The sequence below is a fragment of the Trematomus bernacchii genome, unplaced genomic scaffold (genome assembly GCF_902827165.1).
Source record: "Trematomus bernacchii unplaced genomic scaffold, fTreBer1.1, whole genome shotgun sequence".
In the NCBI taxonomy this organism is placed as follows: domain Eukaryota; kingdom Metazoa; phylum Chordata; class Actinopteri; order Perciformes; family Nototheniidae; genus Trematomus; species Trematomus bernacchii.
Window position 1 is genome coordinate 407,154 of NW_022987671.1, and position 26,761 is coordinate 433,914.

Here is a 26,761-nt window from a genome sequence, read left to right on the forward strand (position 1 = left end):
TCCCACCTCTGCCGCTTCCCAACACTAATAAACAACGGTACATTTCAATTGTTGTTTCAATTTTGTGACTTTTATTTTGAAAATCCAGCACCAGAACTGCGATGATACCCCCTGCTGTGAGCTTGACACCGGTTCTCTGCTGAAGGAGCGGCAGAGAGCGAGGGGCCCCGGAGAGTCTTCCGATGCTGGGGAACCGGGAACCAGGAACAGCTGGCTGCGGGGAGGCATCTGCCCGGCCGGCGGTGCCTCTGATCCGGGGAGAGCGAGGCGAGGAGCCACTGTCCGGCCGCGGAGGAAGTCGTCTCTCCGGCCTGGTGAACTGGAGGCAGAGACCGTGCAGGACCTCAGCTCTGCTCGCTGCAGCCAACGCGGTGATCTGGTAGGAACCATGACGCAGGGATATTCCTCCCAACACTAACACTGCAGGAAACATTATCATTTGATTTGATTTGATTTGGATTGGATTTATTTCGAACGTGTAAAACAATAATAATAAAACAAATTATAATAACAATGAAATGAGAATTATGAAACAGAATCAGAATACCTTTATTAGTCCCACAGAGGGGACATTTACATTGTTACAGCAGAAAATAGCCAAAGACAGCTTAATGTAAGCATGCATACAAAAGTATTAAAGATAAAAAAAAATGATAATAAAAAAAGTTACACAATTTACAAAAAACACATCCTGTAACAGTTCTGAGGATTTAGCAGCCAGGTATATATTACACAGTTATTAGCATCTATATATATATAATATTATACATATTGCACATAAAAATAATAAAAAATAATAATAATTAAATGAGAATTATGATACTGCACAAACTTAAGCAGTATCAAATTGATAAACAACCATATTATTGACTTACAAATTATATATAAGCAAATGATATACCTAATTACACCTCCGAAAATGACCCCAAACCTCAGGAAAATATCATACTATACTAATACAATCAGAAACAGGTTTATTTCTAAGTACACATGCAAGAAATTTGCTTTGGGGTATAATGGTACATACATGAACACAGTAAGGAATGAGGTGGTAAAAAAAAACTATTATACAATTTTAAAAATAAATGGTTAAAAGAAAGAAATTAGAATATGAGAAATAACCCTGAAAAATATGTCCAGTATATCAGAATTTAAAGTGGAAACGTTCTGCCATTTAAAAAGAGGTAGAATAGGACAAAAATGTGCAAAATATATGAGAAATGTACATGGTTTTCAGTCATTTGTATTTAACATAGTGTTTATTATTTTAAATGAAGTCTACAGATCTTGTTTTTTCCTCCCATAATAATGTTTTAAAGGGTTACAATGGGTTTCCTTTTTCAGTTCCTTTAATATCGACCAATATTGACCAAAATAAATTTGATACTTTCTATGTTATGGTGCCACTTAATTGGGCCTATAACTATAACTTTAAAAATGTCAGGTGTTTGTTAATATTTGACACGATTTATCCTGTTAGTTCTGGAGTATTACATTTCTTGTCATTACGTATATTTAAAAAATGATATCCCAATGTAGCCTATATACTCTGAGTCTATAGCCTGTGGGGGAAACTTCTGAAGCAATGGGAGACAGGACTCAGAGAGACACGAGGAGAGCTGGAGCTTTGATGGCAAACACTGATGGTTTATTTGGAGCTTCAGCCGGAGAATTCACAAGACATGTCATGAGCCACGATCTGACCACAGGTTGAGATACCAAATCAATTCTGAGGATCTCTACCCCAGACCCGTGTATTTAGCTAGTTCTGAGAGAAGAATCCACATTGTGCAGAACAAGATAGAACCATAACACCTCTATCAGCTGACGCCAACAGGCAGGAACAGGGAGACAAAACACTGAGAGCACAGCAGCCAAGGCTACAGGTGCGTGTGCTCAGTCAGGACAGTTTGAACTGATACACTGGGTCAAAGTTATGGGCCTTGGAAAATATTTCCCCCACATACCCTATATATTTAGTTGCTTAAATTGCATTGTATGATTACATTTCTGCGCTGAGACAAAATGAAATATTGTTGGGAAAATGCCAAAATCTTGGACACTGGAATCAGCCGATTATGGTATAAAATATGGTACAGCTGTGTTAAACATTGTATATATTAATTCACCAGTAATGGTAATGGTATTTAACAGCGAAGGTCCATTAGTACAGCAACAAGAATCCAACAGCAAAGATGAAAAACTACACACCAACATTTCAAAGCAAAAAATGATTACCCTTCTGCATAAACCCTTAAACACCAGCCATGCACTGATATAGGGCTGTGCAATTAATCGTATTTTAATCGCAATTACGATTTTGGCCTGCCACAATTACGAAAACAACATAATCGAAAAAAACAATTATTTTGTTTTGCTAGGTTGTGCACTGCAACATATTTGATCTAATTTATTTGTATTTATCATATTTATATATGTTTAGTAGCTTGTTGAAGTGCGTGCGCTCCAAAATATTTGTTGATCTTGTTTATTGGTATTTATTATTTTGATATTATTTATATAAATGTATAATTTATTTTATTTATTTTTGTATTGGTTTTTCAGTTGAATTATACGTTCAGGGTAATCAACAGTTAAAAAGATACTGTTCAAATTATTATTTGTATTTGTTTTAAAGTACAATAAATGGATGTTTTTCAAAGTCAATGAATAATCGTATTTAATAATCGTGATATCAATTATTGACCAAAATAATCGTAATTATGATTTTTGACATAATCGCACAGCCCTGCACTGATACAAATGTTTTGTGATGTTGGTGAAACTTTTATTTCCTTCAGGTTTGTGGCCTTCACCTCTCTCCGAGGATTCAGCCTCCTCTTCCTCCTGCTGGCCCTGCTGGTCGTCACGGTGACCGTCAGAGACATTGCTCGGTCCAGATCCACAGGTAACAACAACAACACACCTGGGTACAAATATCTCTCAGAAAACACAAATCAATTACAAACCTGATTTATATCCTGGGTAAACATATCTATTTCTATCAGAAAACACAAAGGGAGGATGCAAGTACATAAATTCCAAATACATGAATGCTCCACCCTATGGGCAAAAAACTAACTAACGATTATCAATAAAGGTGTTAATTTTTGTATAAATCCTAATATTGGTTTGGACTTAAAAGTCGTTTATACCCCTCAATTGTTAAAAGCAGCTTCACTTTCTTGCCATGTATATACAAATAATTTGCGGTTTAAGGCTGTTGGTCAGAGAAAGAAGACTTTATGACATGAATGTGAAATACAGATGTAAAGACTAAACAATTAATACGTCACTTTAGCTGCAAAATGAATCAAGAATCATTATAAACTAGAATTTCTTTTATTTGTATTTTGTATTTTTTCCTTTTTTTTACGTGGATTTTCTCCATTGAGATTCAGAAAGTCTCTTACAAGAGACACTGGGCCGGTACAGAAGCAAATACAATCAAACAATGAATTAGCAGTATTTAGTTGCACTCTTTATTAGGGGTGGGAATCACCAGAGTCCCCACGATACGATACTCTCGCGATACTTAAGCCATGATACGATAGTATTGCGATTCTACGATATGCTAAGTATTGCGATACGATATATTGCGATATTGCAAATCACATGGGTCATATCCATGTCCGTCGTCCCTTCCTGGTTAAAACATGTATTTTCAATATGAATAGTTTATGTAAACAACCTAAGTTGTGTTCTTTGAACCTGAAAAGGAGATGGCATTGTTTTTGTTACTTTCATTGCGATTGTATACATGTCTTAACGTAACTTCCTGTTTTATATACGACCATCTTTCGGAGGGATATGCTACAGATTATATGAAAAAAAATAAAAAGTTGATATAATAAAATATCGATACTTGGCGTCCGTGTATCGATACAATATCGCCACGCAAAGTATCGCGATACTATGCGTTATCGATTATTTCCCCCACCCCTACTCTTTATGCTGTTTTTTAAAGTCTTCCATGCTTATTAAATAGACTTGTTTCAGGTGACTCTGTAGCTAACACGGTAAGGGTGCAAAACATGTCAATGCACTTTAGCCGAAGACATTGGAGGTACAACATCTATGCACAAGACCGGAGGATGCAGCTACTACAGATGTTTAATAAGTCCTATTAACAGTGTTTTTTAGTGTAGAAAACGACTTTCCATTAGATACTTACACATCTTTGTCACAGACTGAAAACCCATCTGTTTTGACTGCAATCAATTCATAAAGATATTCTATTTTCTTCATCTAGCACTCACTTGTAGCAGGTGTTGCTTATTTGAAGCTAATGCATGCCAACTTAAAAAGCTTATTTTAAAGCTAATGTACTTGTTAGCTACGTACTGTTCATGGTGGATTGCACTTAACTTCAGTGCCCTACGCTGTACATATCCGGCATGAATCGCTGAACGGTTTGGGAAGCTTTGTTTCGTGAAAGGCTGGCAGAGGGTGCGGCCGTAGCTCTGGGCGTGGCTACTGGGTATCCCTACGTAGCAATACCCAGGAAGAAAATGAGAAATCTCCAACGAGGCGTTTTGGGGAGGTCATTTCTGTGTTAGAGTTGTACTCGCTACAGGGTGTATTTTGAGGGTTTTTGACTCTGCAGACCGTTTACATGCATAAAAACCTTCATAACACACAAGGGGACGGGTAATAACCGGAAAAGCATGACAGGGGACCTTTAAGTCGCTTCGGATGAAAGCAACACCGAAATGTTATGTAATGTAAAGCCCAAATCAGAGACGAATGCTAACTGAATAACAACGGCAGCGGTTTATTTAAGATGCTTGATGTTAGTCCTGATGATTTCCCCCTGACTCGTTAGCCTGATGAGAGAGGACGAGTCTGACATGAGGAAGAGTCAGACTCATCAGCCTGAACATGAACTATTGCACTTCTACCTAGACGCATGTATTCCTCATGTCATTGATGTCTTTATAAACATATTAGGTTTCTATTATCCAAAGAAACATAACAACAGCTCTTCATTTTTTACATCTTAGCTCTGTGGCTCTGACCCTCGTGCACTTAATATTTGTTTATTGTAAATGGACACCAATTAAAGAGACAGTGCACTTTAAAGGGATAGATTGGATGTTTTGAAGTGGGGTACTTAGTCAGTGTATTACTCCAGAAGTTTGTTATCTGCAGCGTCTATGCACCTACAGCTCACATGTTGTCCTTTAGGCGCATGAGTTATTTCTACATAAAACAATCTGGCTTTGATGTAAAGTGCAAAATGTCCAATAGCAATATAAATAGAAACCCCAGCTTGCTCACTCTACAACAAAAACTTTGTGAATTAAACCAGTAGAGGTCAGCGATTTAAAAGCAAAATAGTTTTAATTAGCTCGACAGCCACAACACGTGTTTAAGAGCACAGTATTTGTCAAAATTATAACCGTCAGAAAGAAATATTTCATGTTGTTAGAACTGCCTTTTCTATATTGTCAACCACTATCGGTTTACACAGTATCCTATTTTTTATCAGTCATTTGTATGCTGTTCTCCAGTGAGGTGACCTCCTCAGTGATGAATAATAGATCTCTTCTCTCCCACAGGAGCTCACTTATGGCGCAGCATGACGACAAGGTAGGACTGTGTGTGTGTGTGTGTGTGTGTGTGTGTGTGTGTGTGTGTGTGTGTGTGTGTGTGTGTGTGTGTGTGTGTGTGTGTGTGTGTGTGGTGTGTGTGTGTGTGTGTGTGTGTGTGTGTGTGTGTGTGTGTGTGTGTGTGTGTGTGTGTGTGTGTGGGCGTGGCCAAGCTTGAGGTGTGTCATGGGCTTTTGATTTGAACTGGCCAAGAACAACCTTATACAACTGTAAAGGAAAATAATGACAAAATAAATAAATAGAATGTCCAGAATGTGGCTGTTTTTTAAATGTATTAAAAAATAAACTCTATTCTGCTTAAAAAGAAATGTCACAACGTGTCAGATTTTGGTCCTTTTGGGAAGGTGGAGACAAATGGTTTAGGTGGATGCAGTTTGAACCAGAGTAGCAGCATGGAGGTTGGATCGTCACCAAAATAAATAAATAAGTGGTCCGAAAAAAGTTAATGACCAAATACACATAACCTTCCTCAGGCAGTGTGTCAGTATGTTTGTGCCGGGGACAGGAGACCCCCCCCCCTTGATGTGAAACTGTAAGAAAGTATCGGGGGATCCCTGCGGAGTGGAGTCAATTCATGTTTATTTTTTTTCAGCTGTGCGCAGCGTCTCCACTGCAGCCTGTGCGTCTCAATCCCCCGGCAGCAACTATATATCCATAATCTACCATTTAAAGGAAATACAACTAATGTGTTGTGTTATATTAGCTGCACAATCTACCAAATATATGGTGTTCTTAGTTTCCATACCTCCTGTGTTTTAAGAGTGACTTATCAAGTCTTAGCAAACGGCATAAAACATGATTAAACGTGATAGTATATAAAACCATGCTCGTATCTACAACCTATAGAAATGCAAAACGGCCTCAGTTTAGACGTTATTCTGTCCTTCTGCATACCGCATCATTTATGAGAATACATGTCATAACATAAAGACAACATATTCGAGGTGGTTTTCAATAACATATCCGTATTTATTTATTTCTCCAAATTGGGTTTTGTGTGCACTGAGGAGTCGCAAACAGGCGTTTGTTTAATCATTTTAAGATTGGATTTAATCAATGTTTGCAAATGAATTCTTCACATATGATAAATGAGAGGTAACATTTTATTTATAGTATTATTTCCACATATTTCTCTCCATTCTTCCTTCTGCCAACGGTGTCGCAGTTTCTCGTCTCTCCCGTTTTTGTGCTTAGTGCGTACGCATGGGTCAGAGTGTCCGTGGAGGACCGCAAATTTTCCCGTCAAGTTTGTTTTTTATAAATCGCAAACATTGCTTAGAAACTGGCGCACGCCATCTTTTGAGCGTACGCACCGTTTATAAATGAGGCCCCAAAACATATTACTGTGACGCTTTACCCAGAACTGGTGACATCAACATCCGGTTGCTAATCCTTTCCATTGTGAGCTCCTTTCACACAAGCTATTGTATTGTATCCATTCTTCCTTCTGCCAACGGTGTCGCAGTTTCTCGTCTCTCCCGTTTTTGTGCTTAGTGCGTAGGAGAGGACTCTTTAATTTGGAAATATGATCTTCACCCCTAGACGTGCAGAGGTGTGTCCACCATAGCATTACATTTATAATCCTGTGGGAAACACTGCTCTCATATCTACACTGTGGAGAAGCTGCAGCTCACGCATGACTCTGATCTAATCCTCTCCGACTGACCATGTGACGGCTCAGTTTCACCTCACAAATCACTGACTCACCTTGTGATAAAGTGTTAACATGAGACATTTGTCGAGAGGGGGGACACTGTAGGGAAGACATGTTTGTGTTTTGGGTTTTATGACACTGAAAACGATATGAAAGGCAGACGACCTGTCACACAGCATGTTTCTGTGCAGGATAGAATCTTATTCAGTGATATGCTCTAAGCTCTGTTTGGGACATTGTTGTTAAGAAATCTTTTTGTACTTAGCTTTTTTCAAATATTATTAAAATAAAACAATGTCTACATGTAGAGAGTGGTGCAGTAAAAAGTCCTAAACCGAGAAAAGAGTTAGCATCCCAGGAACTATGAGATCCATCATCTTGAAGTCAAGTTTTTGGTTGAAATAAGGTCTGTGGTAACACAAGCTGAAGAGATGTTTGTTCTAGGACATAAAATACGTCAGGCATGTGACCGTGCTGTAGTTCCTTTTATAGCCTAACATTAGCCACCTTTAGCTTAGCGGTTGATTGATTGATTGATTGAAAAGTTTATTAACAGCTTGTATATTGGGTACAGTACAGTACAGCTCAAAACATACAATTGTTAAGGGGATGCAGACCAGAGAAAGACTTTCGTCTTGTTTACATCAGGGTCCCCCATTTCCAATTCATCATATCATTTAAGACATATAAGACATATTTGACATACAGATGGCTTATTTACAATTTACATACAGGTGGTTTTTTACATACAGATGGCTTATTTACAATTTTCATTTTAGAGTGACGGTGGTGACGGGAAGTCATGTGACCGTGCTGTAGTTCCTTTTATAGCCCAACATTAGCCACCTTTAGCTTAGCGGTGTTAACGTGAAGTCATGTGACCGTGCTGTAGTTCCTTTTATAGCCTAACATTAGCCACCTTTAGCTTAGCGGTGGTGACGGGAAGTCATGTGACCGTGCTGTAGTTCCTTTTATAGCCCAACATTAGCCACCTTTAGCTTAGCGGTGTTAACGTGAAGTCATGTGACCGTGCTGTAGTTCCTTTATAGCCCAACATTAGCCTCCTTTAGCTTAGCAGTGGTGACGTGAAGTCATGTGACCATGCTGTAGTTCCTTTATAGCCCAACATTAGCCGCCGTTAGCTTAGCGGTGGTGACGTGAAGTCATGTGACCGTGCTGTAGTTCCTTTATAGCCCAACATTAGCCTCCTTTAGCTTAGCAGTGGTGACGTGAAGTCATGTGACCGTGCTGTAGTTCCTTTATAGCCCAACATTAGCCGCCTTTAGCTTAGCGGTGGTGACGGGAAGTCATGTGACCGTGCTGTAGTTCTTTTTATAGCCCAACATTAGCCGCCTTTAGCTTAGCGGTGGTGACGTGAAGTCATGTGACCGTGCTGTAGTTCCTTTATAGCCCAACATTAGCCACCTTTAGCTTAGCGGTGGTGACGTGAAGTCATGTGACCGTGCTGTAGTTCCTTCATAGCCCAACATTAGCCTCCTTTAGCTTAGCGGTGGTGACGTGAAGTCATGTGACCGTGCTGTAGTTCCTTCATAGCCCAACATTAGCCGCCTTTAGCTTAGCGGTGGTGACGTGAAGTCATGTGACCGTGCTGTTGTTCCTTCATAGCCAAACATTAGCCTCCTTTAGCTTAGCGGTGGTAACGGGAAGTCATGTGACCGTGCTGTAGTTCCTTTTATAGCCCAACATTAGCCACCTTTAGCTTAGCGGTGTTAACGTGAAGTCATGTGACAGTGCTGTAGTTCCTTTATAGCCCAACATTAGCCGCCTTTAGCTTAGCGGTGGTGATGTGAATTCATGTGACCGTGCTGTAGTTCCTTTATAGCCCAACATTAGCCTCCTTTAGCTTAGCGGTGGTGACGTGAAGTCATGTGACCGTGCTGTAGTTCCTTTATAGCCCAACATTAGCCACCTTTAGCTTAGCGGTGGTGACGTGAAGTCATGTGACCATGCTGTAGTTCCTTTATAGCCCAACATTAGCCACCTTTAGCTTAGCGGTGGTGACGTGAAGTCATGTGACCGTGCTGTAGTTCCTTCATAGCCCAACATTAGCCTCCTTTAGCTTAGCGGTGGTGACGTGAAGTCATGTGACCGTGCTGTTGTTCCTGTGGAGCCTTATTTTATTTTTTTACGGTATTATTAAATGTTTTTAATGTTTGTTGATATGTTTGTACATGCCCAGGGACTGCAGATGGAAATGACCCTAACCCAAATCCCTAACCGCTTCTCATTATAACAACATGTTGTCAAATTTAGAAGAAACAATATTAATATATGTCACCTGGTTTACTCTCGTGCCCTCATTTGAAGGAATGTGTTTATGTTTGTTACTCGATGCCAGCGCTAAAGGCTCGGTGGGATTGAGAGGAGGTGAGAGGGATTTGTGGGCGCCAGGCTGGATACAACACATCTGTGTTATATAACATAAAGCCGGGTGAAGCCAGGTCAGGGGCGAGTTTGGGTATAAAAACACGAGCTGGGATTCCATATCAAAATTATAACAATAGAAGTTAAAAAGACTGAATACAATCAGGACAATTGAGCTGAATATCTCTTCCGTGTTGATGAAGTCTTCGGGGAGAAAGAGGGTTACTGAAGTTATTGCTAACTCATTTGTAGGGGAACTCCCAGAAATCAGAAATCCTTTATTTGTCCTACAGTGGGGATATTTACGTTGTACAGCAAAGGGGACCGTGCAGATAAAAAGGCAAATACATGAATATGATAATCTTGAATAAGATTTCAAACCCAACTCGTCAAATACGTCAGATTTGTTATTGGCTTTACGCTTCAAACTATGATACTTCACATTACCTGTTCATCATTTTTGCACCCCAGTTTGCACCTGTTACCTTTATACAGTTTTTCATACATTTCAATGCACAAATATAACTTTTTGGTGAGGATAAGGACAACATTGTGCTTTAGGTTCAAATCAATGCTTGTTATCCATTTAAGTACTTTATGCAATCACATGCAACTGCTCTGCTATAAAGCCTTCTTATATGATGCCTATAATGTGCATTAAAGTTTATCCTGTACCTTATAAACTCTTAACGTATCTTTCATTTATCTAATGTTCGACTGTTAGCAGTTGGATTCACTACATGCTCCTTCTATTCTAATTTACATATCTAGTTCCACTCTACCCTCTTAGCTTCCTCTCTGTGACATTTGGCCAGCAGAGTGTTTTGGATTGTGTTGTTGTCACCTGCTGCTGCCTGTCAGAGAGGATTGTGGGTAGTTGTACATCAGGCTCAGAGCGAGTCTCATGCAAAGGCTTGTGGGAGATTAGCCGCTGACTCAAAATGTGAGCTGACAGCTGGGATGTTTGAGCCGTCGCTGTGGATGTAGTCCAAAACATAGCATTGGCCATCTATCGGGACCAACTTATGTATTTGGTTTTTTTAATGGCTCAACAAAGTGTTTCCTACCGAGAGTTAACGTTGGTTTCTTATCGTTTCTGACAACTCAACCTTATATATAGAGGTGGCATTTAAATGACTTTTAAATGACTTTTAAATTATTTAACCCTAACCCTATCTGTAGTGGTTTTGGTATCAGAAAATATTCATTCGTTTTTTCTTTTTTGACATATTTTAGTCTTTAGTTAGTAACAATTAATAACTTATTTATCAACTATGTTCACAGATCGCATTTCGCACATACAAACTCATGATATTACATACTTTATACTTTTTACATAAAACAAAACGGAAAAATAATACATTCAATAACATAAAATAAATATACAAACACAAATATATTTAAGGTTTTAAGTGATTTTTCTACATTTCAGGAAAAAGGATTCCTGAATTATATTAAATAAAAATATAACGTTTGTTTCTTCTAGTTTCTGACAACTAAACCTTATATATAGAGGTGGCATTTAAATCACTTTTAAATTCTTTAACCCTAACCCTATCTGTAATTATTTTAGGGTTTACTTTTGCAATTACTTGCAACTCACCAATCGCACTTCGCTCATAGTACAAACTCACAATTGTACACTTTATACATAAAACAAAACAGAACAATAATACATTCAATTCAAAATATAAACACAGATATATTTACGGTTTGAGTGATTTTTCTACATTTCAGGAAAAAGGATCCTGAATTAGAATCACGAAGAATATCTTTCCTGCATTATTAGATACAAAGAGCATGAGAGCAAGTTGTGGGATTCTGAATGATTTTCTTACATTTGAGGAAAGTAAGATCCTTAATTATAATATACCTGCATCATGGATGACACACATAAAGCATGACCATCATCTTGTGTGTGATTATGGAGTAAGTTCAGCATGTGGACCAACGTCACATGACCATTAGCTGGATGTTGTTTTTGTTGTTTCTAGGAAACACTTGCTGTGCTGCTTTTTGTTCCCACAACAAACACAAGTGTCTTAAGAGTTGTGAAACCTGTGTGTGTGTGTGTGTGTGTGTGTGTGTGTGTGTGTGTGTGTGTGTGTGTGTGTGTGTGTGTGTGTGTGTGTGTGTGTGTGTGTGTGTGTGTGTGTGTGTGTGTGTGTGTGTGTGTGTGTGTGTGTGTGTGTGTGACTCAGCTGTTTCTCCACTGTCTGAGCTGTTTCAGAGGTGTGACATGAGGCAGTCGAGCCAATCAGATCACTTGCCACAGAGGGGGGTGTGCTTCAGAGTGAAGCGTCTGATTGGAAAGAGGCCAACTGGTAGAAAACAAAACAACAAACCATACACGAGAGTTTCATCACAGTCAAATGATCAAGTCATATATAACCAAGAGTCATGGTGTCATAATATTTGTGTATTTATTACCCATAAATATTTGTGTTGAATATTATACATATATTTGGATCACTTTGAAGTCAGTTTCAAAATTAAACTAAGCTATACATGTATCTAATTTTTTTGGATCCAAGCTGCATAATAACATTTGAAGGATGCATAGATGATGTACATTAAATATTTCAATCATGGTTTAGTATAAAGACATATTGAAATATCAGCCAACACTTTGTCTAATTGTGGATCAGTTTCTGGTCCAGTTTTCCACAATACAATATGTCAAGATGTTTAAAATGTTCATGGTAATCAAGTTTTATTGCCTCATTTTGGGGACCAGTCAGGCACTGGTAGATTCTTCACATAAACAAAAGTGTGTACTACTCCAACATATAGACCTCAAAAACTATATACTGTATTTCTTAATATATATTAAATTATATTACCCTTTCTTTTCCCGTACCCTTTTCCGTTAACCTTGCCTTTTCACTTGCAAGTTAAGAGTTGAGAACATGGATTGGACTCGGATGTGTGTATGCAAAACTTAAAACGACTTCTACCAATGGAAGTGAAAGTGTTCGTACTGGGTAGTTGGTTTTGTAATAAAAAAAACGATACGCTGATTTACAGACATCTCCCTTTTGAATGTAAGTAAATGGGAAAAGTCTTTTTGGGCCCAATGACATCACAAACTGCCACTAAAGTTGTAGAACCACCACTCGGCCACTACGAACATTTGCTTCAACGCCCAATGCTCTTTCTGGAGGTTTGGTGTGGTTGGTTCTGTAACCTTTGGACAGTTGTTATGCTAAGCTAAATCAGGTAGTTAATGGCAGTATAGCTTCATTACCCTCATACTGATATTGACTGACATCTTCTCATCTGACTCTCGGCAAGAAAGTTAATTTCCCAGGTGTTTAGGAAACCCCTTCATCAACAGTCACATGACCCCTCTAATGCGGATGTCACTGACACTGAGGAGGCGTGTTTGGGTTGATGTCTTGTTGGTGTTGGTGTTGGGGTTGGTGGTGGAGGGTGTTGCTGTTTCTACACCCCTTAACCCCATCCCTCTGTCCTCCTGATGGCTGCCAGTAGGAATGTAGTGTGACCTGGGTATTTTTAGACGAGGCCGCTTGAAATACTCCAACCGGGGCTTCATTGAGGATAAACACAAGCTGCTCTCGCGCCGTGTGGCACTTAAAAACAAAGTTGGCTCGACCCTTCATTTTTGCTGGCATTTTTTTGAACTGCAAAGATAAGTTGTAGCTCTCTCCATCGTCTTGAATATCCAGGGTTTGGCTGCTTTTAAAAGAGAATTCAAACCTTCTGAAGGCACCTGAAGCTCTTGAGATGTCTTCTGAAGATTGTGGGGCAGGACTGAGGTATGTGGAGTTTGTTGTGATCTAGTGAAGAAAGTAAACAAGAATTTAAAGGGTCTTTTCACCCCAAATAACATTTCAGTTTTTATTTTCTCACTAACCTCTTGCCATGCTGACAATTTCGTTTTTAAAGTATAGGTTTTTAGATGAAAGCCTCACAGATTTCATGGAGATAGGATAAAGCTCTGAGAATTGTTCTTTTTTTGTCTTAATTTGGTGATTTTGGTAAACCTTTCAGACCTTTGAATACTTAATAAGTTTCCACACTTAGAGGACTGCAGTCTTGTTCTTGTCTGTGTTTGGATTGTGCAATCAGTGTTTAACGTACGCAGGCTATTTTTTCACCTTATCTCATGAGGAGGAAAGTTGGCTCACATCTTTGGCACATTCTACTCTTACTTTCAATTTAAATAGGTCAACAACATGAACATCAGAGCATGGATCTACTTGGAAAGCGGCACACATCGCTGCGTCATCTCTCCCCTTCCTTCCATAACACCTTCGTCTTATATTACCTGCTCCTGTTGGATTCATGTCATGGCCAGACGGGCCTTTAGAAAACCGTAAACTCAACCTGCTTAGGTCAGCTCAATGTATATGTGGCTGTACATGGAACATAAACAGGTATTAGTTGCATCAGAGTCGGGGTAAACATATTTAGACCTCAGCTTCTTCCTAATCACGAGTGAAGAGCTTGGATGTTTTTGTCGCCATTCCTCACATTGTTTTTCTCGCTCTATTTTTAAAGCACCGTCACCGGGCTTGTTAGAGGCTCAGACACGCTGCTTCTTGTGTTGTTTCAGAGATCAGGGGTTGGGTAAAAAGTGACATCTGCCCGTCAGCTGCTCATGTGTTGCCGCTGCCCTGCTTTTCCACCTGGGATGCCTCTGACGGGACAAGTTCTCTGTTGAAAGTTGGACATTTATCTGTCTGGAGTGACGTCGTCAGACTATGGTGTCTGACACTTCTTCTTTTCCGCATTGATTGACAGATCAGTGGATGGTGGTCTGTAAATATCTGGAGCATTGAAACAGTTGTTGGTATACAAAATGTTTATGGAGCTCAGACAGCATGTGACACGAGGGCTAAAAAAATTCAGGATTTGCAGCCCCTCAAATTGTGCAAATGCTTCTGGATTAAAATGGCTAAATGTAATTCACTGGGGACAGAAGCAGTCAGAGAGACAGATGGGAATATAAATCCACCCTTCATGGCGTCTTACTGAAGTCCAACTGAATTTTGCACTCTGGCAAGTGCAAAACTAACTCTTATAATACTGCTCTGGTATTCGTCGACAGCCAGATCTGTGACATGGTGAAACTTTACAGTACTTTATCCAGGAAGACTCTTTCCAGGTACAAGTCTTTCTTTCGTGGAAATTGCAATACCGATCCTTTCCATCCCCCACTGCTATTAGTGCTTCTCATTATCGCTGTCACATGTTTAACCCATCATGATTCCCTGGAAATCAGCCTCCTTTTGAAGGAGTGTGCCTGGAAAGTGAGAGGGGGGCAACCGGTTGACCTTACGTCATCAGGGTTATGTGTCAAGGCTGGGCGTTTGGGTGGGTGTTTATGGGATACTTTATCTTCTCGAGGCCTCTCATGCGTGTTGCTTTCAAGATGACAAACATAAAGCCCTTTTAAAGACCACATCTTCTAATTAGCACAGGAACCTAACAGCTGTATAAACTGGCTGGAACCTGCTTAGCTGTTGCTGTAACACGATCTTTATGGTGATTTCACACCAGCTGTTTACAGGACAGCTGTTTTCACTGGAGGTGTATGTAATCCATCGTTTGTTGGATTTCAATTTAGTACATTGTTACTTAATCTGATGAAACATGTTGAGGCACTTACCTTGCCCTTGTTAGACCTACAGTTTTGTTAATTTGGTTAGGCTAGATTTCCCAAATGGTGTTGGGGAAATTGCCCCAGGTCCCCCGGACAACAGTTCAAGTCACTTATAGACTAACACGTCTTCTGCCTAAATGTATCCTATAGCACACATACATAAATATTTATATTGGATAACATAGGTTTTTTTTAAACATTGCTATGAATGCAATGTAGGAATGCCCAAAAATATTTAATCATAAACTTCATAAGTATTTATGAATTACGTCTGGTGTCATTGGGTGTCGTTTAAGGCGCATCCAAATAAAATGTATTATAATCAGAGATGGAAAAAGTACACACATCCTTTACTCAAGTAAAAGTAAAGAAGTATGGGCTTTGAAATGTACTTCAGTAAAAAGTACCCATAACTAGCAGCTGTTTTAAAGAGTACCTGACCTCCCTTTATATTAATAGAACAATAATGTCATTGTTAGCTAATGAATGTTTCCATGCTGAACAACGGCAACATGACAACGTTTCCATTGGTCCCTCTTCTTTAGAGAAGACCAGGAAATGATGGATACACGGATCGTGTTCAAATCAATAGGCACGCAATGACTCTAAATAATAATGATCACGCCACCAAACACACATTCAAACTAAAGGAACCAGCCTGTTTGGGAAATGTGAGAAGTAGAAAGTACAGGTATTTGTGTTCAACATGTAAGAAGTAGAAAGTACAGGTATTTGTGTTCAACATGTAAGAAGTAGAAAGTACAGGTATTTGTGTTCAAAATGTAAGAAGTAGAAAGTACAGGTATTTGTGTTCAACATGTAAGAAGTCAAAGTAAAAAGTCGTCAGAAAAGTAAGTAGTGGAGTAAAGTACTGATACCAGAAAAAAGTATTTTTGCTCCACTACTTCACACCTCTGATTATAATTAATATTTGTTATCAAGGTAGGATTTGCCAGCATTGTGCAATTACATAAAACATTTGTATACAGGGCAAACATGTTGTAAACATATAATGCTGTCTCCTTTACTGCTAATATATGGTGATAATACTCAATATTTTCCTCACAAAATGTTCTCTATCTTATCTGAGGGTTCACTACAAGTAACATTAGCATTAATCAACAAAGATTCAACCTACTAAATCATCCCATATGTCTATCTCAGAGCCTTTGTATTAACAGTCCTGTGAAAATGTTAGGAATATTAAATCAACTATGAAATGATTAATCAAAACCTATTGGCTAGTTTAAGCTAGTGGAACAAAAGCTACTAAGAAGCAGGGCTTTGGCTGCCTCACAACCTTATCTATTTATCGCACATGACCTACACATGAGCCACATGTGTGCCTTTTATAGCAGTTTAATGTGATGTGATAGGGCTGTTAATAGAGCTTTAACAGGAGATGCTTTTTGGAAAACGTTGAGGTGCAGGGGAAAGTTTCATACCTCGCTAGGTGGCTCGGCAGTAACAGCATGGAAAGCACGTTCCTTTTCCAATCTGCCACCTGTCTATTTAGTCATCTCGCCAGTTTTATTGTCGGCTTCTTAATTTAGACGATGGCATTTGCATTGGACAGGCTTTTCCCTTGGACTAAACTCTATCAATGACCCTTAACCAATAACATTATAAGCCTGCAAATAAACCTATTCAATCCCTGCATCTGGAAAGTCAAGTGTTGATACTATTTTTAATAGTGTATACCGTGTCAGAAATTACATGATGACCATGTACACATATCAACAAGCCAATCCTATGTATATGTAAAGCAAATGCAAAGGACACAAGTTTATCTGAGTGCTGTTCAAAGTTGTATAAAAAAAGAACGAGCAGATGATCTTATGGCGCATTTCCACTGCAGGGCCTCGCACGGCTTAGTACGGTATAGTTAGGCCTTGGTAGGCCAGGCTCACTTTATGCTGCGTTTCCATTACAGTTTAGTAGCTGGGGCAGTAACTATAGTAACGCAGTGTAGGCGGAGCCGTGACGTCATCTTCAATGAGAACCACAAAACCAACATCAGCCGTTAGCTGTTAGCACTCAAGCTCACAGCTGCTCATATCTGTTCAGAAACTAGACACAAGTTAAACAAGTACAAACCACAGACTGTCTGTGTCATGGCGAATACAGTCGCTGGTTTATTTATGCCTGATCGATCCGATCTCCGTTCAGAAAACTCACATTTTAAAAGGTTTTTCGCCTGCCGTCTGTCTGCAGACTTGTCAAAGCATTAATTCATGGTTGTTACTAACCGGTATCAGTATGTTGTTACTTCGGCATCATTTTGAAACGTGTATTACAATTAAATCACGGTCAAATATGTTTATTTTGTTGTAGTTGTAGCCTCCCCTTGCCACCGGTTCTCTCTGACCATTCAGCAGTCGAGAGTGTTTACGTCACTAGTTTAGCATATTCAGCCCGGTTGTTGGCCCGGCAAGAACCTCGATTTTGGAGGGCCAGAAAAAAGGTGAAAAAGTAGCCCTGAGCCGGAACTACCCCTAGTGGAAAAGCAAAAAAAAGCGGGCCGGGTTTGGCACGGCACGCTTAAACCATGCGAGGCCCTGCAGTGGAAAAGCGCCATTATAGTCCTAAAAGAGGCTATAGAACATAGGGAAACGTGTGGCGCAGTTGATTAGTGCGTTGGTGTTTGGATCAGGGGAGCACAGGTTCAAACCCCACTGCAGTCAGCATGTCGTTGTGTCCCTGGTCAAGACTCTTCACCCAAAATTGCTCCTGTGGGGATTGCCCACAGGATAGGGGGTATAGATAGGTGATAGGAAGACAACATTTTCTTCCAAACATTATAACTCTGTCAATGCACTTTTTACAAGCGTACAAGTTCTAGAAGTAGTATTGGTTTTAGCAGCAGATAAATGGGTGTCATCAGCATTGCAGTAAACCAATCACATTCTTCTTACACCACTACCTATCGATTAATTAGTTAATTAATGCATATGTTTGTAGGCCGACCCAGACGTTAGCATCACAAGGGGTCCTTCAACAAAAAGCAATGAGATTGCCCCCATTGGATTTCGGAATATTACAGAAAAAAAGCTTTGGCCAACAATTGTTTATGATATCTTACACAAATACAATTCTAACGTTAGGCTATAAACAAACTACATCACGGTCAAACGGATGTGCATCTTCACCGCTATTCAAATGGATGACTCGTGTCAGCGTGATGAGGTTTAGTAATTAATTTAGTCGCTTAGTCGTAGAACAAAACATGAAAATCTCCTCCAGACACTCTCAATGCCCAACTATCCAACTGTCTTCCTCCTGATGCTTTAAATGGCACTGCCAAAGTGAGTTTTATTAAAGATAACTAACATTGCTTCTGTTGGTGTTATCTTATAGCTGGGAGATAATTGACTCAGGTCAGGACGGCCGGTCTGGGACTGGACCTCAACTCAGCAACTCCCTCAAACTCTTCCTCCAGGAGACATCTGCTTTCAAACAGCAAAACCCTGGCAAGGTAAGGTAGTGTTTCAGACTAAGGCAGAGTCTGAAAGACCCCAGACTAAACTCTATTCTGAGATACCAAAGTAGAGCAGAGAGCCATGTCATTGTCATACTTTACAAGTTTTGTCAGGCGGTAAGTCTGCAAACGGTAATGGGAAGAGTCAAATTATGTAACGCTTTATCCCAAAAAAAATCAGAAATCAGTTTTAATTGTTTTATTTCATCAAATTACAGTTTTTCTATATTCTAAAATTCTTCAAATACTTTTTTATAACAATTGACCACCTGTAAGAGCTTATCAGATAATGAACTAACTGATTATACTAAATTAATTGTGTAAGCTTCTAAACAAAGAATATCTTTCATATATAAGGAATCTAAATTCACGGTGTTTCCAAAATGTTTGACCTTTCCTAAGAATGTTACTGATACAAGCTGTATACTAACTTACTGACGGTAGATACATGTTTTTTGGTGTCATTGTCGTTGTGTTTGCTTCCAATCTCTTCTAGTTTTGCCTGCTGGTTTGCAGTTTGTGCACCTTCGTCGCTGTCGTAGGACGCTACATTCCAGGAATTGTTATTTCTTATATTCTAGGTGAGTACACTTCAGTTTTGCACATGATTAGACCATTTCTATAATGCTAGAAATGTAAATGAGTTATTTGGCCACCCTCTGAACTTATTAGTAAGGTATCATCAAAAGCATCAAAAATAAAGTTACAGTTACTGGTATGTCAATGGTTTCTCTGACAACAATTTCTTCTTTTGCCTTGTTTTTTTTACCTTTCACTGCAGTGTTGGGCATTTTCCTGTGGCCTCTGATTTCATCTCATGAGATTGGTTTGTGGCTGAAGCCAGTTCTGCAGAAGCTGGACTTTGGCCTCGGAGAGTTTATTCAGAAAATCAAAGAAAATCATGGTAATTATACATTTTTACAAAGTATGTCAATGTGTTTCGTCCAGAGAGTTTTTTTTCCAAGACTTGGCTTTTATAAAAGAACAATGACACAGCAGATGGAAACCCCTTGTATTAACTGGATGGATTCGCAATATTAGTAATACACATATTTAAATCTAATTGTTTTTATAATGCATGTAAAGTAACTTTCTTGGCTCATGAGGATATACCAAAATCAAAGCCTAAATACCTACACATATTATACATTAATGTACACTTTTTATATTCGATAGTAAAGCAGAAATCTTAATAAATGGCGTCCAGGAATCTTGAATTAATTATTTGAATTATTGTTTTCTTACTTTCAGAGAAGAGAATCATGCAGGCTCAGACTGAGAAAGAGGGCATCGAGTCGGACCTCTCCTCCATGTTTCCCAAGGTTGGCTTTTTATCTTTTCTCAATCGAATGATGCCTCTGTTGACTGACAGGATCCAGTTAAAGTTAATTAAAATCCAGTACACATGATTTGCATCAGCATCAGGGCCTGTGCCAAAGTGACTGCCAAAATATCATCAGGCTACAGATTACATTCACTGGGTAAAGTCCCTCAGAAGTCTCAACAAAAGACCCTTTCTATCAACATTTACTGAAAACATTGGATGTAATGCAGAGGGATGAGTCGCCACGCTAGCAGGACTTTGGTTGGGAATAGAGACATGGATTAAAGTCAGATTTCTGTTGCACTGGATTTGAATTTGACTTCTGTAATTCAGATTTAAGTGAGACTCGAGTTGACTTTCGGGAGTTTTCAGCATAATTGTTCAGATAGAGTTTGATCATAACTGAACAAACTAATTCTGGACACTATCCTGTATGCAAACCTTGTGTTAAAAATCCCAATGTGTCAAACCCAGAGTTGACAAAATGCTTCTTTACATAATTAACAAAGTTAAAACAAAGCTCTACTTATTGGTTAAGTTAAATGACATAACCACTTCCTGTGCATTCTTTCTGTATCCTGTTATTGTTGTAGCAATTATATATTAATATAGCAGAATGCTTTATATTGTGTTCCTCTTTCCCATCAGTAATGTTGCAACAAGATTAGATCTAAAAGTGATAATTCCCTCTAGTTAGTGTCATAATTTAGGCCTCTTTCTATTCGTAATTAGTTCCTTATTCATGAGCACATTAACACAGTGATTTGGAAAAAAGTGTATAGCATGCACACGTTTTTCTTTACACACCAGAAAATACTTCTTTTGTCAATAACTCCACACATAACCCTAACCCTCTCAGGTGTGAGTTTGATGATTTGTGTGTTTCCCTGCAGCTCGACTCCACAGTGTGTAAGGAAATGTCGGTATCGGACACAGAGGTGTCGGATATGACGTGGACGGACAACGGTACTTTCAACCTGTCAGAAGGACACACACCACAGACTGAGAACTCAGAGGGTACGTCACCTCTATACCCTATGTCCTATAGATCAGCGGTTTTCAAAGTGTGAGGCGCACCTCCCCTGGGGGGCGCCAGAGAGCTTCAGGGGAGGCACAGCGTGAGACAAAAAATAACGAGAAAAAGATTAGTTAAAGGGGACCTATCATGCAAAATGCACTTTTGTACGTCTTTTCTACATGAATATGTGTCCCCGGTGTTCCAGGGAACTCACCAAGTGTCAGAAAACACAACCCTCTCTATTTTCCTCCATACCCAAATCTCTAAAAAAGGGGCTGCAACGGATCTGATAAAAACTGATCCAGATTTGAACACTGTCCTACGGCTATTGGGCCAACTCCACCAATCAGGAGGAGACAGCCACGGCCATTGCTGTTCGAAAGCGCTGGAGACGCTGTAGTACATATGCCAGGCCTGTAGATGGTGCTGTTCTCACTGAATCTGCCCAGAGCTAGAAATTGTCAAATTGAGCAAAATGAGGCATGGCTAAAATGCATGATCTGTTTGGTATTTAAAAAAGAAAAAAAAGTATAAATATGCCTTATATAGGTATGGTCCTACACTATATTATTCAAATATAGCATGATAGGTCCACTTTAAGTGACACTTGCCCACTTTTGGCTGTCTGTGGAGACCGAGTTCCCCGACCTCGCCAAAAAGGCTGTAAAAGTGCTCATTCCCTTCACCTCCACCTACCTGTGTGAGTGCGGGTTTTCCGCATTGACTTTGATCAAAAGCAAGTGCTGGTCAAGTGCCGGCTGCAGGAAGAGTATGATCTGCGTTTATTCCTGTGTGCATCAAAGACGCAGACTCATTGTTCCCACTAAAGTAGGGGTGAGTGTAATAAGGAGGCAAAGTTGACGTTCAGTGTGTTGCCGGGAGCATATAAGGATGACACACGCATGTTCCACAACACACAAACTGAACAACACTCAATTGTCCGATCGCTACCAGTGTCCTTGCAATCTTGTTATAACAACAAGTGCACGTTACTGATGCAATATGGTTGAGACCATTTGGGCTTATTCTAGAGGGGTGCAAGGAATAGTCCAAGTAGTGGGGGAGTTTTATACAATATGTTTAAAACATAAAGATAAAAAGGTTTGAAAAAGTTATTGTTACAGTTTTAAGGAGGTGACGCTACTCAGCCAATCAAATCGGTGCAGTCAGTGAGTCAGCACTCAAACACACACACAGAGATAAGAGGAGAGAAACAGTCTTCATTTTCCTGGACCTCTTTGAAATGCAATTGAATTCCCCTGCATTATAGCAACAACAACAATAATAATAATAGCAATAATAATTGGGAGGGGGGGCGCGGCTGTTCTTATGTTCTCTGAAGGGAGGCTCAGAGAATTAAAAACAGATTAAAAACAGAAACACAGAGGCACATCTGATTAAACAGCTGCAACAGAACTGAACCAATGTTGTCGTTTGATGGGAACTTAAACAGTAGAAGTTGAGTTATCTTAATGATTCTTTCATAGGTATTTTTTTGTCATTCAAAAAAATCTATCGTACTTCCTATAAACATACTGGATATCAAATATATGAATAATACACTGACACATTCCAGTCTCTTGTTACTGTTGTTGTCCTTGTTACTATATGCATTTTCTGTAAAGAATAATGAGCTTACTGATCAAATATTAGATAGTGATCAAAGTAAAGGGACTTAGCTAATATTAAATGTCTCCTAGCCTAATGTGAATATATTGGCAAATGGTCGTCAAATTCTTCTTACTACGGAATAAGTTTTGACAAAAGGTAAAACAAATATTTAATTTTGCGATTAAAGTCAGAATTCTCTGAAAAAAGTCTCAATTAGGAGATTATAGTCTGAATTCTGAAGGAAATTAGATTTAGAAGAGATTAATCAGATCTCAATACATTTTCCACATGTGGCCCAAATCCCCTTTCTTGTTTTACCATTATTTTTCAAACAATCATTTACTTTTTTACCTCACAGACCTCGACAGAGAAGAAGCGTTCACTGTAGGCCTCCCAGAATTCCCCTCACTTGACAACGGCGCAACGACCAATGGCGACGACGATGACGATGACCTCAGCCTCGGCCTTCCGTCGCCTCCACCTCAGCTGCCGAACAAATCCAAGCAAACACCCTTTCCTCACAAAGACCAACCCACCGACAACGCCCTTGAAATAGTAAACCAGATGGCGAGCGACTTCATCACCGCCGCCGTCACAGCCGCCATGCAGGAGAGGATAGAAGCAGTGGTCGGCTTCACGGCGCTGAGCTCAGCCTCGGAGCGGTCCAGACTCCCAGAATGCACTGGGCCGCTGGAGCTGGACGAGGAGTCGGACAGCGACATGGAGGACTTTGAGCTGCTGGACCAATCAGAGCTGGAGCAACTGGAAGGGGAGCTTGGGCTGGGAGATGAGAAGGTCAAAGCCAAAGAGGAGGAGAAGGCCCAGAGTGATCAGCCAGGATCTACTGGATTCTTCTCCAAACTCCTGAGACGCCACTGATTGATGAAAATACGATGAACAAGGGAGGAGAACAGGTTACAGAGGACATGTGGCGGGGAGGCGGGGGTGGTGTGGTCACTGAGGACTGTTAGGGGTTGTGAGAATGTTTCCAAGTTTAATTTTCCTATAGAGCTAACATCAACATTTCAAAGCGGTTTAGTTTGTAGAAAATGGAGGTCACTTTAAACAGATTAATTTTAGCTTAGTGCCGAGATCAGACTACACAATATCAGCCAGAAAAATACCCAATCCGACAGATGTGGGGACGATAATGGGTATTTGATCACCTACAAAGTGTGCGATCAAGTCTGAGCGGAAGGAAACACTTAAAAAACACAACAAAACGGGGGTGCTGTTGACTGTGCAATCTGCACGTGCAACTGCATAGTTATCTATTTATTTATTTATCTTTTTAAACATTATTTTGGTGTCTAATTATATACCCCTAGAGTTTTTGTCCGATTTTCCCTGGAGCCAGCTCAGATCGAATTTGATCAGCCTACTGGTTCATAATGCTAATAGTTCATGACCATTAGTAAATACAAAGATATAGTGTAGTCTGATCCCGGCATAGAAGTTAGTGGAGGTTTAATGAAGGTTTTTGGATTTTTATCAAAGATTGTTGGTGGTTTAAGGTTAGGTTCCTACTTTCTGCCTCTAGTTAAGTCAGCTGATTAATCAAACTACATTACCCAGAATTCCATAGACGTACAATCAATCAATATCAAAACACCTTTAATGCTCAAGTTGAGGAGGATTAAAAACCAGGAAACATTTTATTTTTTAACTTTTTTTATTTTATATGTACGTTTTTTTCTTGATTTAAGAAAAGTAGTCAAGCAACTTTTATTTTGTAAAATCCTACGGCAGGTATCAAAAGTCTTGGCTCACCAATGAAAAGCTCTCACATCATAGGATGATCCAAAATTAGACAAATAAATGTAGTTTTAGTGAACTGAAAGTTAAATGTTTTGAGATGGATTATTTGTATGTGCACCTTAAGTATTATTTAATGATGCACCTATGTAGGGCACCTTGCTGTACTGAGCATCAAAAGACGAAAAACTGTTTCTTTAACATGCCTTGTACATTTAAATATATTGATTTCATAATAAAGACACACAGCAATGTATAATGTATCCTCTTGAATGATTCATGTAATGCCTTGTATTAGCATAATATGACTATAGACATGTTTGTTTATCAGTGCCTAAGAGGACTTTGTAGTGGCTGCAGTTCATTTCTAGCTCACATGTGATAGCTGTATACGAAAAAGAGATGTGCAAAACTCTGAATAAGAGTTCAGGCAGGTTCACGCTTCATTATCTAAAATATCTTTTTAAATATTTGATAAACTGATCAAAATACTAGTGTTTTTCATACATCTTGTATCATGGTGGCTTTGATGCATTTAACTCAAAGTTAAAACATAGTTGAACAGTTAAACATGTCAGAACCAAAATGCATTAACAAAATGTACTTTTATGTAATTAAACTCAAGAATGTCAATAAAATGTTGTAACTCAATCTGTGGCTTCATTTAAATAAAATCAGTTTGTGTGTACCTGTATTAGGGATGTTTTGGGGCCCATGAGTATGCAGTCACTTGCGGGGACTTGCCTTTTCTTTGGGGGCAGAATTTAAATCTTTACAATGTAAATCATTGGCAGCATTACAATGCTATTTCTACTAATACTACTACTTATACTACTAGCACACAATAAAAAAAACAAAATATAACACTCAGATGGGGTCTTATGTCACCTAATGGGATAATGTGTGGTACTTCATGTACTGATAATGGTATTGTAATATTTCTTGAATAAAAATGATAAATGTAGACCTTAGAATATTATTTTCCCTTTCTTCTTCAACCACTGTTTACCAGCCACATGGGGGTGCTGTATTTCAAGGTTTTAAATCAAAGTTGATCTTTCTCTGTTTCACAGCACCTGGCCTAAATTAGGTAACACATTTTAACTCACATACGACATCTCAGTCATCAGCAGTGTTGGGCAAGTTACTTCCAAAATGTAATATATTACATATTACTTATTACTGTCTTTTTAAAGTAATAAGTTACATTACAATATTACTGTCTCTGAAATGTAATGAGTTACACTACTTTTATATTACTTTTGAGTTACTTTCACCAAAATAACCGCAAAAAAATTGCTAGGTATTTTAAATGCTAAAATGTAGTTTAGTGCAGCTCATTATACATCCAGTGAAGGGCAATGTGGTATAGCATAACAACTGTGTAGGCCATTAAGGCTACTAACAACTTGTATTACACGGCTTAGTTGAATACTCGATTCTAATTGTAAATTCTTAACATGTGACACGTTGTTAATACAGTACAGACCACTGCCAAGGACTATAATGAAGGTTGCTAAGGAGGATCAAGAAAGAGAAAGGAAAAGAGGTTAAAAGACGGAGCGCTGGACGTCAGATAAATCACCAGAAGAAGGCAGAGAGGAAGTAAACAATAACAGGACACGGAATGGGCTCTGTATTTTGTTTAGTATATGGCCATGTACAGGCCCGGTTCCAGAACAAAATGACTTGGGGTGCATCTGAGATTACAGGGGGTGCAACAGTAGTAGGTTTACATGAGCAATAGTGTCCGGCAACAGCAATGAAAAATAGCATTGATGTTATGGTCCCCAATGAACAGATTATGGCATTAGTTATGTTTTGAAACCATGCAAGTGAGAACATTTCAAGTGTGGTAAAAGTGCAATCCTGAAATATTTCATCCAGGCCAAAGTGGACTGGATGAAATATTTGGCAAGGAAAAGCACAAAAGCTTCAAAAATGTACTGATTAAACAAATGAGAACATATTGTAAATCAAGGCAAATATTATTTGAACCAGCTCATGGTTTGACATGGCAAACATTGAAAAGCAAAAGTATTATTAAAACCATGTACATCATCACCTTGGTCCCATCATATACTCTGGGAAGAGAATTTTTACTGTGCTTGAAAACTGGTATCACATCATCATGTGAGGTTGACTTTGTGACCTGGAGAACATTTCAGCTGCAACATTAGCTTGTTGATAAGCTTGGGATATGAGATCTTTTAGTAGCCATTCATGGTGGCCTAAATTAGCTCACACATTTCAACTCACATACGACATCTCAGTCATCAGTGATCCTTTGCAAAA

At 39.1% G+C, this 26,761-nt stretch overlaps 1 protein-coding gene across 1 annotated transcript; it reads left to right on the plus strand.

The window, feature by feature from the left end:
• The first annotated feature begins 154 nt into the window (after window positions 1-154).
• Window positions 155-25,432, plus strand: retreg1 (reticulophagy regulator 1). The gene is made up of 9 exons (XM_034136059.1): window positions 155-379; window positions 2,802-2,908; window positions 5,562-5,592; window positions 18,638-18,755; window positions 19,255-19,339; window positions 19,540-19,662; window positions 20,010-20,080; window positions 20,976-21,099; window positions 23,070-25,432. The coding sequence occupies exons 1-9, from the start codon at window positions 183-185 to the stop codon at window positions 23,588-23,590; spliced, it is 1,377 nt and encodes a 458-aa protein (XP_033991950.1). The 5' UTR covers window positions 155-182; the 3' UTR covers window positions 23,591-25,432.
• Window positions 25,433-26,761: the final 1,329 nt, after the last annotated feature.